Source organism: Eubalaena glacialis, chromosome X (assembly GCF_028564815.1).
Source record: "Eubalaena glacialis isolate mEubGla1 chromosome X, mEubGla1.1.hap2.+ XY, whole genome shotgun sequence".
Classification (NCBI taxonomy): domain Eukaryota; kingdom Metazoa; phylum Chordata; class Mammalia; order Artiodactyla; family Balaenidae; genus Eubalaena; species Eubalaena glacialis.
The window spans coordinates 19,273,882-19,289,600 of record NC_083736.1 but is presented as its reverse complement, the minus strand read 5'-3'; the positions used below and the strand labels follow the sequence as shown (position 1 = coordinate 19,289,600).

The following is a 15,719-nucleotide window of genomic DNA, read 5'->3' as shown; positions in this document are numbered from 1 at the left end:
TCTCCCCACTTGAAAATAAAAAAGTGACCATCAATTAAGGTCAGCTAATTATGCAGATTTTTTTGGCACAAAACAGAAGGATGTGTGCTCTTCATCTCTTTCTGAAGGAAAACATAATAGGGTCCATGCTCAGGGAACCATTGTGCTTCTGGGACATCAGAGCAGCAAGATAGCACAGCAGCATCCCCTCCGCAAAGGACTACGGGTTTTGGAAAGAGAGAAAGGAGAGCTGAGTCCAAAGCTTGGTCCTGCAAAATGCAAGAGAATAAACAGAGACACCAACCCAGGACTTTTGCTAGTTGCACAGACGGAGTGTCACCACCGCCGGAAAATCCTTCATGCTTGGGCAGGAGCCAAAAACCAGTGAGCATTACTGTGAAAATGAGGACTGTGGCCACGGCCTGTATACTTTTTTTTTTTTCTTTTAAAAAGATTTTATTAAATGTCTTTATAGAGCAACATCCAGACTCCAGATCCAGCGGCCAAGGAGACCCTATTATGCTGTGGGTACCGGCTGGGGCATGGCAGGCGGCTCTGGCTTCCCACCCTTCTGCTCGGAGATGGAGGTGGTGGGCAGTATTTCATCTTTGGGTTCCACGATGCTCACGTGATCGGGCAGGGGCTTCTTAGGGCCAGTGTTACCAGTTGGGTCCCAAGGCAGCATGATCTTTACCTTGATGCCCAGCACACCGTCTGAGCAGCACGTGGCGCACGGCAGCATCGACATAGTAGTTAACAGGGTCCCCACTGTGGATCATCAGGCCATCCACAAACTTCATGGATTTAGCCCTCTGTCCTGGAAGTTTCCCAGACACCACGACCTCGCAGCCTTCGGCCCCACTCTCCATGATGAACCGCAGCACACCACAGCAGGCCCTCCGCACAGCAAGGCCTCCTAGGAGTTTGTAACGCAGAGGCTCTGCCTGGGCAATGGCGCACAGACCTCTTGTGGCCACCTTTTCAGCATAAAGCTCTACACTGCCATCAGGGAAGCCAAATCTCTTCTGAACCACAGCAGTCAATTCCCGGATCCGCCGGCCCTTCTCACCAAGAACATTGTGTGTCCTGGTGGCCAAGATAATGATTTCTGTCCTGGTTGGTGTAACTCGGACCTCAACTCCAGAGTACCCATCTTCAGCCAGCTCCCAAGTGAGAAACTCGTTCAGTTCAGCTTTGAATATGCCGTCAGCGAAAAACTTCCTCTTCTTGGAAATCTGCACCGCCTTCTTGCCACCATGCGCCGCCGAAAGGAAAAGCCTGTACACTCTCTTAATTAGAACATATTGGTGCCTGTTCAAGGTGGATCGATGAGCAGGCACCTTGAGCACCCTTGGGGAGCTGGGTAAAAAGCAGCTCTCAAAGAAAGGGCTCTTGAAGAGGCCTTAAGAGGGAACCCAAGAGGTGCCAGGAGAGCAGAAGAAGGCCAGTGCCAGCCCTTTCAAAACTCGCAACAGGAGCAAAGCCTGATCCCTCCCTGGTATGTTGTACACATTCCCAGATGTGGCCCTTACATCTTCAAAGCTCCACGCAAACTCAGTCACCTTATGGCCATGAGATGTCACCAAGAAGAGACATGGTTTTGTTTGTTTTTTTGTCTTTTTTTAGCAGCAGATTTTCTCTCTGACATTCAGACATTGTCTACAAGCTTCTGACTTTCTGAGATTGTTTGGGAAAAAAAAAAAGCCTAATTATTCAAATGTCTGGGTCAGTGGTTCTTAAACTTCTGACTACAGAAGGATACCCTGGGAACTTGTTAAAAATTTCAGTGTGAGGCCCCATACCCCGGAGATGAAAAATGTAGGTCTAGGAATATGCATTTTTACATTCCCCCAAAGCCATTCTGAGGCTTGTAAGTCCAAGAACCTTACTTGGACAAACACTGGCCCATCCCCTCTCCCTCCCACCAAAAGGTCCTTTTCCTCACTGATAAAATGTGGTTGTTTGGGGAGAGGTGAGGGAGGGAAGGAAGACACGGAAGTTACCCAAATTGCCTTGTAATTGTCTCAAACTGTGGTTCCTGACTGCAGAAAGTCTGTGTCTACGCTATTCTGTTCCCAGATTCAGGCACTGCTTGACTCAGTACGTAGTTGGCTACATGGCGCAGCATGAAGACAGCCTGCCCAAAGCTGTCGTACCTAATGCCCTGCCCAGCACGGCACTGGATGTCGAGGCGTCCCCCCTACGAGAACAGGAAAGTGCATCAGCCATACCACGTGGCTGGCAGGGACCCTTGCCCGAGCACGGGAGCATGCAACCCAGAAAAGCAAAGTGGGAAGTGCATCAATGAGGCCCGTCCATCTGATTCCTGTCCTAGCCCAGGCAGTCAGCTTGTATTTCTTCTATTTGACCCAAAGCAGTCAGTGAGTAGAAAGAGAAGGGCGCTGGAAGTGGGGACCCCTGCTGGAGCCCCCAGAGTAGACCCTGAGTAGCTCTGTGACCTTAGCAAAGTCACTTCTTTTCCTCTGAAGAATCAGAAGGTGGGTGAAAGAAAAACTTTGGAAGGCCCTTCCTGCTCCCACCAACCAGGATTCCAAGAGCAAAGGAGTGTTCATGGTGAGCTTGCACCGTGGAGATTCAAACCAAGCATGGCGTGCTCTCCAGGCAGTGGGCAAACCCAGCAACTGGGGCCGTGGGACACAAGTGACAAGCTTAGGTTGTGAGGACCCAGAATATCAGGAGACAGGGCAGAGGAGGGCCTGGGGAAGAAGGGAGAAGAATGTATAAGCCAGGGTCTCTCCAGCTCGGCACTGTGGATATTTTGGCCCCAGTGATTCTCTGTTGCAGAGCAGTCCTGTGCACGGTAGGTTATTTAGCAGCCTCCCAGGCCTCTACCCACTAGAGGCCAGGAACATCCCTCCTCCCCCACCTCCCGTTGTGACAACTAAAAATGTCTCCAGACATTGCCAAATGTCCCCTTGGCAGCAAAACTGCCTCTGGTTGAGAATCACTGGTTTAAATGAAACAACACAGTATGGCTTTATCCAGCTTTATCCTCTTAATAATTATCCCACATGCTCAAAAGGAATATATGTAATTTCTACTAGCATACCCTAAAACTATCACTGCTCGGCTATTTCACTTGTTCACAGTGTCGGTCTGAAAGGTAAAGACCACCGCTTCCCAATTCCAACCTCCAGCAAATTAAGATATACGGGAAGTTAGATTAAATTAAGATTAAATAAAGGGGAGTGCCAGGGGGTGAAGGGGTGAAACCCACCAAAGGAGCAGAAATGGAGGGTAAGAAAAGTCGGAAGTCAGGGCAGAAGCTGAGATTACAGATGGTCAGTCTGGGCTGAAAGAATGAGGAGACCCTTGAGGGTGAAGGGAGAGATGTGAGGGTAAGAGAGAAGGAAACTGGAACCTACAAAAGACTGAGGAAATTTGGAGAGCGGGAGACTGGGCCATAAGGGTGTGTGTCTATGTGTGTCTCTGTGTGTGTCTGTGTGTGTGTGTCTGTTGGTGTCTGTGTGTCTATGTGTCTGTTTTTGTCTGTGTGTCTGTGTGTATGTCTCTGTGTGTCTGTATCTGTCTGTGCCTGTGTGTATCTGTGTGTGTGTCTGTCTCTGTCTGTGTGTTTGTCTGTCTGTGTCTGTGTGTCTGTGTCTGTGTGTGTCTGTGTCTGTGTGTCTATCTGTGCATCTGTCCATGTGTGTGTCTGTCTGTGTGTCTGCGTCTCTGTGTGTCTGTGTGTGTGTCTATGTGTGTCTGTGTGTCTGTGTGTGTCTTCGTGTGTCTTTGTGTCTGTGTGTCTGTGTCTTTGTGTGTGTCTGTGTGTGTGTCTGTGTGTGTCTGTGTGTGTCTGTGTGTATGTCTCTGTGTGTCTGTGTCTGTGTGGCTCTGTGTGTCTGTCTGTATGTCTGGGTGTGTGTCTGGGTGTGTCTGGGTGTGTGTCTGGGTGTGTGTCTCTGGGTGTGTGTGTGTGTGTGTCTTTGTGTGTCTTTGTGTGTGTCTGGGTGTGCGTCTGTGTGTCTTTGCGTGTTTCTGTGTGTGTCTGTGTGTGTGTGTCTTTGTGTGTTTCTGAGTGTATCTGTGTGTGTGTGTCTGTGTGTGTCTGTGTGTGTGTCTGGGTGTGTGTGTGTTTTCAGCAAGTTCCTCACAGTGGAGGCGGAGAAGTCTCTAGAGATGGAGGGTCACCATATTCTGAGGAGAAAGAGACTGGATGGAAAGGAGGACTAACAGCTGAACACAGGAGACGAGACCCGCAGGCCGGAGCCGGCAGGAACGGCCGCCCCCGCGGGGTAACTGACACCCGGAACCCCCGCGAGGGGATGGCGGCGACGACGGCTCGGGAAATGGAAGCGGGCGGCCACTGCCAGCCCCACCGCCACTCACTGAACACCCACCAAGCAGACGTCGAGGGGCCACTAAGTGCCAGGCGCCGCGTTAGCTCCTGAAGGTCTAAAGAGAAAAAGCCCGGGCCCTACCCTCAGGAGATCGAGGTCTACGAGGCCAAGCTTGGGAAGAGTCACGCCTTGCGTGACTGCCTCTCCGGAGGAAGCGCTCTGAGACTCTGGGTTCCTGCTGCTTAGAGGATGAAACGGCATAATCAGGAAAGAAAAGCTGCTCCCAGCACGCTCCCTACCATCTTCAGTTGGCTTGAAAACAGCGATGGGGATAAAAGACTTATATAAGGTTCCAGAAAACCTCTGGCCACCCCTCCCCTTGAAGAACGAAGCTCTGATTTACAGCCCTGAATTTTCAGTGAGACCCTCTTACTGTCAAGTCAGCTGAATTTCTGTGAATTTTAGATGCCCCAGGGTTGGGTTGCTGTTTTGAATTAGTTCCTCTTGCCAAGGGATATAAGCAAAGGCTCCCGAAGGAAGCCTGCAAAAACAGCTCATTACTGTGCAATCCATTCCCCCGCCACCTCGCAGAAGATTCGAGCGGAAAAGCTTTGTTGCCACCGTCTGATAACAGAGGTGATGGCCTGAATACTAACCAGAAAGCCGCAGAGAAAGAAATGTTTTCTGAGAAAATGTGTCTCTTCTGCAGGTAGGAAAACAACAAGACACACACACACACACACACACACACACACACACACACACACACGTCTCTGTTCACAAATCTCAAGTGGGGAAAGCTGCGTCTTGGGGAGGACTGGGAAGGTGAGGTCTGGGGGTCTGGCTTGTAAAAGCCGATTTCAGTGCCTCCCTTTTGCTGCTCACATACAGGGCATTCGGTTTGCTCAAGTGAATGCAAACAAAGGAATAAATTTGTTTGAAAGGGCAGGCTTCATTATACTCTAATTAATGTAAATCTCACCCACAGAGAGGAACCAAAATAAATAGCTATAGTAATTAAAGTTTAGGGGTTTGGTTTGGTTTGGTTTAGAGGGGGGTTAGTTCGGGGTGTGTCTGAAAAGGATTCGGATTTGATGGAGTTTTAGGAATGGATTCTTGTATAATAATCTTGCAGAAGAACGAGCTACCTGAATCAGTCGGGTGGTTGTCCCTATTCCAGATCAGTAGAATCCTTCCTCTCTCGGAAGGAAAACACTATGTTCCCACAAGGGGTTTTGGAAAACAAAGAGACCAACGTTAAGTACCAGAGTTCCTAAAATATTAGCGAAAAAAGGCCTAAAACAATGCAGGGGAAGAAAATTAAATCATTAAAGCACTGTCACATTGAAATAACCAGACCAGCAGAGCTGAATGATCAAAGCTGAGTTTATTACTCACCAGGCAAGGGGAAACAGTGTCATATCAAAGCGAGTTCAGTGAGTCTCTGCAAATTTCCCCAAGCAGAAGGGCTGAATCGGGTCAAAAGAGGAATTTTTCTCAAATAAGGCAGGATTCTGAAAGGCATTATTTGATTGGTTAAGACTGCAATTATAAATTCTCTTTGGGGATTGATCATTGCTTGATTTAGGTCACAAAAGCACAGGCAAAGTTCTCAAAGTGGTCCAAGATCTGATGCATTGGGGTTCTGTCAGGTTCAGGATCAGGTAGTAGCCCCTGAATAATAAAATCGCCCTCAAAATAAAACTAAAATCCCAAGCAATGACTAGCAATTTCCAAGTTGTATGTTTCAAGTTGCCCTAATGATCTAACACAGGATATCAGGATATCAGCAAGGCAAGTCTAATGAAACACCCACATTTCTTTGACTTGCATGGCAATTAATGCCATGCTCGCTTCCATCTGTGACATATCCACACTGCCTGGTGAGGGAACCAAACATACAAAGATCTCTGATGAGGAGGAATCAGCAAGTACAAAGCCCTAGGAGCTGAAATGAGCCTAGTGTTTTTGATAAACAGCAAGAAGGCCAGTGTGGCCAGATCAAAGTGAGGGAGGAGGAGAGTGATAAGAAATAAATTAGGTAGGGTCCAGATCTACCCAGGACATGGACTTTTATTCCAAATGTGATGGAAATCCACTGAAGAATTCTGAGCAGGGAAGTGTCATAATCTGATTTACAACTTTTCAAAGGTTACCTTGTCTGATGCGTGAAGGAGATTATCTAGGCAAGTAAAAGTAGAAGCAGAGAAAGCCATTCAGAGGCTTATCGCGCTAGTCCAGGAGCTGATGGTGGCTTAGGCGGGGAATAATGGGGAATAATGGATAGAGGTCAGATTTGTGATCTATTTTGAAAGTAGAGCTGACAAGAATGCGTGAGGAAGGTGGGATGGGAGGAAAAGAAGGAAATTAACACGATTTCTGGATTTTCAGCCAGAGCACCTTTTAGGAAGGGTGAATACTGGAAAAGTAAAGGCTTTAGGGGATCATTGGAAGTTCATATTTGAACATGGTAAGTTGGAGATGTGGGTGAGACATCCAAGTAAATATGTATACCAGCAGCTGGATATATTAATTTGAAGCTCAAGTGAAAGGTAGAGATATAAATTGGAATCCTTAGCATATAGGTGTCATATAAAGTCATGGGACTGATTGAGGCCATTTAGAGAGTAAATATTGATAGAGAAGGCAAAGAGAGGAAAGGAGGGGAGAGGAGGACAGAGAAGGGGAACAAAGGAGAGGAGCGGAAATAGCAGAGGACTGAGCCATGACAATATGTAGAGGTCACGTTGTGGTCGTTTGTTTAGATGGCAAATATCACAGCATGTTCCTATGCTGGTGGTAAAGAGGGGAGAATTCACGGTGTACAAGAAGAGGGAAGTGAAGTGAACGCACAAAGTCCTCAGGTAGCTGAAAAGGGGTGGAGGGGATGCACAGGGGACAGACTGACCCTAGAGAGGAGCAGTGACAGACTAGTTGCGGCAGGAGGGAAGGGAAAATACAAGCTTATAGATGCCTACGAGCAAGCGAGTCGACTTAGTGGCAGTAGGATGAGGCAGTCCTTTTCCAAGTGCTTCCATTCGATCAGTGAATTAAACAAGATCATTAAGAAGAGGGGGATTTGACAGCAGGCAGTAGAAGGAGTTTTTGAGGAGAGAGGAGAAGGTCTGAAATAGTTGTCTCTGAGGATGGGAGAGCAGACGGGGCAGCGGAGTATTCCACAATGGTCAAGGAAGTTGAAATTTACAGTCATCGATTTGAAGTGAGGCCAGTAAGCAGGGTTGTGTGTTTTTCTCCAGTGACACTCATCTCCTCAGAAGTAAAATGGGCAGAGTTTTGGGTTTAACCTGGGTCTGGAGGATCAAGTAACTTAGAGGCCAGAGGTTTGAGTAGAAGATCTCCTTGGATGGCAAAGCTGCAGGAGAGTCATTCCCCAGACTCGTAGTGGAGAGGGAGGGGAGGAAAGAGCCACGGGCTAAAATCTCCATCAGAAGTGAGGAGGTGACCAGGACGTCAGCAGATGTAACACAAGGTCAGTACTAATACACAAGGCTAGTAATATGGTGGCGTGTATGTCAAAGGAGCTTAGTGTTTGAGGAGGAGGGATGCAGGGAGAGCCGGGGCAATGCCCTCCCCCCACCTCCGGGGACATCTGGCAATGTCCAGAGACATTTTTAGTTGTCACAACTGCGGGGCAGAGAGAGTACTCGTGGCTTTTAGGGGAAAAGGCAGGGAGGCTGCTAAACATCCCACAGGGCACAGGACAGCCCCCAACAGCAAAGAATGATCCTGCCCAAAGTGTCAATGGTGCCCAGGTTGAGAAACCCTGAGTTAGATCTGGAAGGTAAAGGGAAAGTTCCTGTCAGGGGTTTCCCAGCGGGCAGAGTGGAAGGGCTTGAAGAGGGAAGAGGCTGCGGGAAGCTGAGCTGGTGGAGGAGACGAACAAAGCCCTGTGGCGAAAAGGCGTGGGCAGTCACAGGGACTTGGAAGACCGGCTGCTGGTGGTGACTGGGGGATGTAAGACATCATGGGCTTGGTCCTGAGGAGAAGGTGGAAAAGCAGTTCTGGTCACAGCCTTCTTCTTTGCAAAGTTGCGGGTGGAAGTGAGGAAGGCAGGATGGGAGGTGGAGGACAGACCCCTGGTCCTGCCCGCAGCCCCTGGGCAGCCAGGGGAGAGGCGGTCTTAACCTGAGCTTAACCTAAGTTTCAAATCTAGTCCATGAAAAGAACAGAGTTATAGTGTAGAGTATCAAGACAGATGTCTATAAATGGGCAAAAAACTCAAAGTCATAAAATTCATTTTAATTGTCACATTTTGAAAATGATGGAAACCGAATATCTGTGGTGTGATAAAAAAAAAAAACTAAAGTGTTACTGTGCCAGATGAATGTACCTTAAGTGTGTCATTTACATTTTGACAGTTTCAAATGTTCCCTTTTTATTCCCTCCTTTGTGCTAGAACACTGCAAATTCAGGGGAATTTGTGGCTCTTGGTGTTAAAAGACATTCTCCTCTATTTTCATAGAGTTATCAAGTTGAAGAAAAAGCTACAGATTTCTTAGAAGTATTTTTTGCCCAGAAACAGATGAATAATTTCACTGAGTTTTTTAAATGAATATAATGTTAATGAATACCCACTCTGTGTCAAGAATTGTGACCCAAAGGAATATAGTAGTTTAATTATAGCATTTCTAGTTATTTCATTAAAACTAATTTTTAATTCTCTCAGGCCAAATCAAGAGGCTCAAAAAGTTTAAGATGATTATTCAAATTAAATGGTAATGTTTTAAACTTTACGAGGATTTTAAAATTTGCCCATGAAGTAAATTTCACATTTTAAAAAGTGCTGCTTCAAATTAAAAATATATCTGTGGTTTAAACCACTGAATAAGATTTCAGTATCAGGTATATTAAAATTTAGTCAATAGTCAAAACACTCTTTGCAACCATGGATTATCTTATTTCAAGTACCAATTTATTAAACCATGTATTGTAAATCCAGATTATTCACAGAGCTTTTCATGATGAGCAAATGACCAAATGCTATCAATATAGCTGTTGGAGTGACTGAGTTAAAACTCCACACTAATATGTATAAAATAGATAACTAATAAGAACCTGCTGTATAAGAAAAAAATAAAGTTAAAAAAAATAAAATAAAACAGTTTAGCAAGGAAAAAAAAAAAAAAACTCCACACTAGTGATTTTTAAGCTGTCCTCTTAGCTTACTTCTTTGCCACCTTGTCAGGATGTAACCTTGCTCTCAAGGGGACCTGAGTTGCACGGTGTGGAGAGATCAACACAAATTTAGCAATACTACTGGGAAAACATCCTAACATTGGTAATGAGTGTAAGGAAAACAGGTGACATCTTGCTTTAAAAGAGTGTTTAAATGTCAGTAAGGTGTTTTGCTCTGTGTGAATGATAGCATATCTGTAAAAAACAACAACAACAACAAACAAAGAGTTTCTGAATAACTCTGTTAGTGAGGATGATCATAAATTCTGGTGTAGGGGACCTCTTGCTAGGACTACCAAGCAAAGCACTCTCTGTAAGTGAAGCTGTGTCCAGCTCCACTGCTTCTACCCCACAAGTAAATCAGGATGGAAAGGGACTGAGGTAGGCAAGTGAAAAGGAATAAAGTCATTTATTCCTTTAGAGAGGGGAAAAGAAAAGGGTGTGGGAGGGAATGAGAAAATGATTCCATCCAGCTAAAACACCTTGTGTAAGGCTTTCTGCCTCTTCTTTTTATTTTTCTGCCTAGTGGAAAAGTAAACAAGAAAGAAGAAAGAGAGGGGAAAGGGGGGAGGGAGGAAGGGGGTAGAAAGAGAGAGGAGGAGGGAAGGTGGGAGGGGAGAGAGAGGGAGGCAGGAGGAATAGATGCTGGGAAAGGAGAGGAGAAGAGAGAAGATGCTGTGTCATCCCACCCCCCCCATCCCCCCACGGGACTCGTCCTCTGGCAGCTGATGGAGACTGAAGCTGAGAGAAAAGCTGCAGTCCTGTTGTGAATGAAGAAACTATGAGGACTTTAAATCAAAGCCAAGTTGCAGAGCAGTAAAGCCAGGAGGAGCTCAGGGAGTTCAGCACCATAGCAAGCAGATGAGAAAAAGGAGCCAAAGGTCTCCCTTTCTAAAGACGTACAAGTTAAGAGACAGAGGAAGGCCAGGCATTATCTTAGTTATCAAATGGTGAACAAAGGAAGTGTTTTAACTTAGGCCGGCTAACTTTACAAGCTGCAATTAAATAGCCTTTTTCAATGTTATGCCTTTTATAGTACAAGTTGACTAAAGAGATAGATGCACGTTTGATAATTATACCGTAGAAAATGCACAGTTATTCATCTTTCAGAGGGAATTTAGGCAGAAAATACTATCCAAGCTTCAGGAAAACTGTCATCACAGCCACAATGAAACATGAGCGAGGCACTGGCACTCAGTCGGCGTTCAATAAATGTTTCTTGAAAGAATGGGTAAAAGAATTGTTAAAAGGTAAATTGAGGCGTATTAAAAATTTTAAGAGTTTATCGGAGCAAAAATCAATTCCAATCAGACAGCATCCAATCTAGTGAAACCAAGCAGAACCCCGTGGGGCCCTCCCTGGTACAAATCCTTTCCGAGTCCCTTTCTCTTGTTTGTAGGAAAAGGGCTGCAGCCCCCTAGACCTTCCCTGAGTTCCCAAGGGCAGATTCAAACAGTTGCTAATCAGGGAAGTGAGGGAATGCAGAAACAAAGGAGGAGCAGTTAAGAAACAGTAATAAAGCAGAATCCTAGTTCCTCCTCAAGGAATATACATAACAATACATCTCTGAGTTCTTCTGCAGGAACTAAGGCCCCCACCCAGGGGGAGGATGGTAACTCCAGGCTGAGCACAAGATTGCTGGAGCACCGCCCTGTTACCTCACCACCAACCAATCAGAAGAAAATCACACACCCTGGAGCCCTCACCCCCAAATTTTGCCTTTAAAACTCTTCCCCAAAAACCATTGTAAGCAGATAGGGTAGGGGGTCCCAGAGAAAGAGAAACCATCTTTGGCCTAAGCATTTTGATATCTAAGCCTGGCCACAGTGCTTGCCCTTGAACAGGTCTCAGTAATTAATGATCATAAGGGAAGTAAGGGAATACAGGAACAAAGAAAAATCAGTCAAGAAACAATGGTTCAGCCATAAAACAGAGTCCTAGTTCCTCCTCAATGGATATACATAACAATCTGATACGTATCTTTGAGTTCTTCGGGAACTAAGGCCCCCACCCAGATGGAGGATGGAATGAGGATGTTGACCTTTTCTGACCCTCAAAACTTCAATCAACTAAAGCTTGGAGTCTGTTGACCTTTGCCCCAATTCTATGCTGAATTCTCCTTTGCCCAAACCCCTCCACGAATATACATGTGCCCTTAGCTTAAAACTTCCCCAATTTTGCTGTTCCAGGAGACTCTGCTTTGGGAAAGATCCCCAGTGTTCTCCTTACTTGCTGCAAGTAATAAATCCTTCCTTCTCCTGCTCTTTGGCTTGGTTGTGTCTTTTGGCTCAACACCCACCAAGAGGTCAACCCAGTTTTTCAGGTAACACCATTGGGGAGTTCAGGTTTTTTTAAGTATGAGCCACCCGTTCTCCTTGCTTGGCCCTGCAATAAACCTTTCTCTGCTCCAAACTCCAGCGTTTCAGTTTGGCCTCATTTTGCGTAGGGCATATGAACTTGCATTCAGCAACAATTTCATTTCTGGGAGAGCCGAACCTGTAATTAAGTTAACTCTCAGTTTGGGGACAGGGGGCTTAGCATAAGCCACTCCACTTTGTGCCTGTTGTCTTGTTTTTAAAAGAATGAACGGATGCATGAATAAATGAATGAACGAATGTAAGCACACTGGTCACAGAATCCTTAAAATTTCAGAAAACATGTGTTAAGATTGAAAAAGCAGGGACTTCCTGGTGGTCCAGTGGTTAAGACTCCACATTCCCAGTGCAGGGGGCCTGGGTTTCAATCCCTGGTCAGGGAACTAGATCCCACATGCCGCAACTAAGAGTCCACATGCCGCAACTAAAAGATCCTGCATGCTGCAACGAAGATCCTGTGTGCCACAACTAAAAAAAAAAAAAAAAAAAAAAGACTGAAAAAGCAAACTCTGGAAAAGAGAAAACCAAAGTTACAAACTAACAGAAAATGCCTCCTCCTTCTGTTGAGAGCGTCACTCAGCTTTTAATGACAGAGTATATGCATATTTACATTGAACTAAACCCATGGACTTGACAGCTTAATTTACAGTGTTTTCTCCTCACCACTGTGTTTCTTCGGAAATCTGCTAAACAAGAACTAAATGCCCAAATGTATGCACTGTGGCATTTCCGATGTTGAATGACAATGAACAACCTCTGTGGCATAGTATGATAGGCATTTCCTCGCAGGAAAGCTTTCCAGGATGTAAAACTTGCATCCCATTTGTGGTGCTTGAGACAGAGTGATTTGCCCTCCATTAAACATGCTTTGCAGTTAATCCTCTCAAAAGTGCATTCGTAAACCAACCGAAGAGCTCTGTGCATTAAGAGATTTGGTCAATGACCATGTTTTAATGACCATCAGCTCACCAAGTAGTGGAGTTCTTTTACCTGCAAATTTCCCCTGATAGACCTTGCTTTAAATATGCAGGCCCGGGGAGATGAGCTGGGGAGCCAAGCCAAGAAGAGAGAGTGTGAATTATCAGCACATCAGAGCCTTGGAAATTGGCAAGCCTGCTTCATAAGTAGAAATATCCCTTAGCAGAGGCCATCTGTCTCATATTTCATGTTGAGTCTTTTACCTGTTCTTTTTAAGTAACAAAATATGGCACAGCAGGAACTTACCACCCAAAGGACACGTCTTGAAGAATAAATTAATGGCTCCATCTAAAAGCACTCCAAGTACTGGGTATAAGTCAGGAACAAGCAAGGCTGGCCTCACCACACCCTTCCAACCTGACTTAGCATTTCCCTCACCACATGTGCCCCCACCACTACGAAATACCCAGGCTCAACTTGGTCTCCTCTGGCATTATTTCTGTAATCTCTATTTAGTGTTGGTCAAATAGTCAAGTAGTCAAGATAGGTGACTTCTGGATTTGAACCCAACACCTTCACTTTCTGGCAATGTAATCCTGGAAGAAATAACTTGAACCTCTCTCTGTTTCTTCACCTGCAAAATGGGAAAAGAGTAGTACATCTTTCATGGGGTTGTTGTGAGACATGTTATAATGCAAATAAAATGTTTAGCAGAGTGGCATATAATACACACTCAATTTCACCAATAATAATAACAGTTATCTATTATTATAATTATAGCTATCCTATAGAATTGTTAAACCTTAAAGGTATTAGAGGTTTTAAGAGCATTAAAAATAATGGCTCCAGGGACTTCCCTGGTGGCACAGTGGTTAAGAATCCACCTGCCAATGCAGGGGACATGTGTTTGAGCCCTGCTCCAGGGAGATCCCACGTGCCACGGAACAACTAAGCCCACGCACCACAACAACTGAGCCTGCGCTCTAGAGCCCACGAGCCACAACTACTGAGCCCACGTGCCACAACTACTGAAGCCCGCGTGCCTAGAGCCCGTGCTCCGCAACAAGAGAAGCCACCACAATGAGAAGCCCTCGCACCACAACAAAGAGTAGCTCCCGCTCGCCACAACTAGAGAAAGCCCGTGCACAGCAACAAAGACCCAACACAGCCAAATAAATAATAAATAAATAAATTAATTAATTATTTAAATAAATAATGGCTCCCCATTAAAACTCCACTGTTGTTATTGTTTTATTTTGTTTTTAGTACTGATCCTCCAGGTCCCACCCCCGGAGATTGTGACTGAATTGATCTGGGTGGGGTCTGGGCATTGGGATGTTTATTAATCTCTCCCAGTGATCCCAATATATAGCCAGAGTTGAAAACTACTGACACAGCACAATCCCCCTCGTTTTACAGATGACGAGACTGAATCCCGAAAAGCTGAACTGACCTCCTCAGGGTCACATGGCTATCTGGTATTGTCAAAGAAGAAACAAGCTGGAGAGTAGTTAAATCAGTAAAAACAGAGTTGTTCGGGACTATTGCAATAGGGGAAAAAGAGACCTCAGTATAGAACCAGGCTCGATTCTGAATACAGCATGGGCAAGGGGGAATTTATAGCCAAGGAACAGGGAGGGAGTCAGTGGATGGAAAATTACTAAGAGAAACATTGGGGTAAGGGGGGGGGGAGGGTTCTAGCTAAACCCACCTAAAAGGATACTTGCTGAAGACAGGGCAGGGTGGTCAGACATCACCTGGGGGATGACCAAAGATGAGGAACCTGATCAGATACGGAGGGTGATCAGGTATTGAGGGTGGGAGGAGATGGTTCTGGTTAAAATGACTTGGCAGGGTTCTTCCCCAAACTGGATTTTATAAGTAAGTGCAAGCTGGGCCTATGAGAAGGTTCAGTAGCCTGACTAAAGTTTGGTCAAGCAAAGAATCTTCATGAGTATGCCCAAGCTTCAAGTCCAATATTGGTACCCTGTCCCCTGATTACAACCCTAACGTGTCCCCTCAGTAAGGTTCTATCTGACAACACATTACTTATCTTCAAAGTAGGTATTTTTCACCTACAAGAAGGCTTTGGAAAAGAAGAAAGATGGCCAGTCCTTGGGTGGTAGGTAGCCCCCGAAGGGCAGCACAGTCCTTGGTCTAGGGAACCTAAGAGGAGTCTAGGACCCAAAGATGATTTTTTGGTCCTGGCCAGTGAAGCACAAGTGGCTTGGATGTTATCACCAGAAGCAAGTGTGACTGAGGCTTGTCCTGGTGCAGGCTTCCCTGCCTGGCTGTGAACACAATGGCCGTTAGAAAATGGACAAGAAAGTCATGTTTACTAGAGCCTGTTCAGCATCCAGGTCATGTCTTTGCCAACTTGTATTTCTCTTCATTCTGGATTATGGATGTTGAAGTCTGAAAGCTGAAACCTTAAACAACATAAATTCGGTGATGCAGCCTCCAGGTCTCTGATTACACTGCTCTGCTTTCCAATAGCTCCCTCCCACCTCCTCCTCCTTTCTCTCTATGCAAAATTCTACCCATTCATCAAGGTCCTCCTTTGTCTTAACTAGCTCTACCTCGAAAAATTTCTCTTGTCTGTGATCACACTGAGTCAATATCACACAGTTCAATATTTAATCCAATTTAGAAACTCAATTATGAGCTCCTAAGGGTAGGGAATTGCAGGAACATTTTTCTGTATCTAATACAACACTAGAATGTGGCTGAGCACATATCAGATCCTTGAAAAAGAGCTCGGGTTTGGTTTATTTTGGGTCTATTACTTCTCAAGGGGGAGGTAAAGGGTGGGATAGTGAAGGACAAAATATTAGGGATAAGCTAGGAATAAAAAACAATAGGTAGACAAACATGATAAGAATAGACTGAGGAGGAACTAATATAACAAGGAGGAAATAAGCATGTAAAGAAACAAAACCTCTACCCC

General features: G+C 45.4%; 1 protein-coding gene across 1 annotated transcript; it reads right to left on the bottom strand.

The window, feature by feature from the left end:
• Positions 1-418: 418 nt before the first annotated feature.
• Positions 419-4,544, bottom strand: LOC133081714 (small ribosomal subunit protein uS3-like). Its single transcript, XM_061178105.1, is given in 4 exon segments — positions 419-692; positions 694-1,338; positions 2,043-2,179; positions 4,425-4,544. Coding segments are annotated over 4 exon segments (1,098 nt in total). The 3' UTR covers positions 419-496.
• Positions 4,545-15,719: the final 11,175 nt, after the last annotated feature.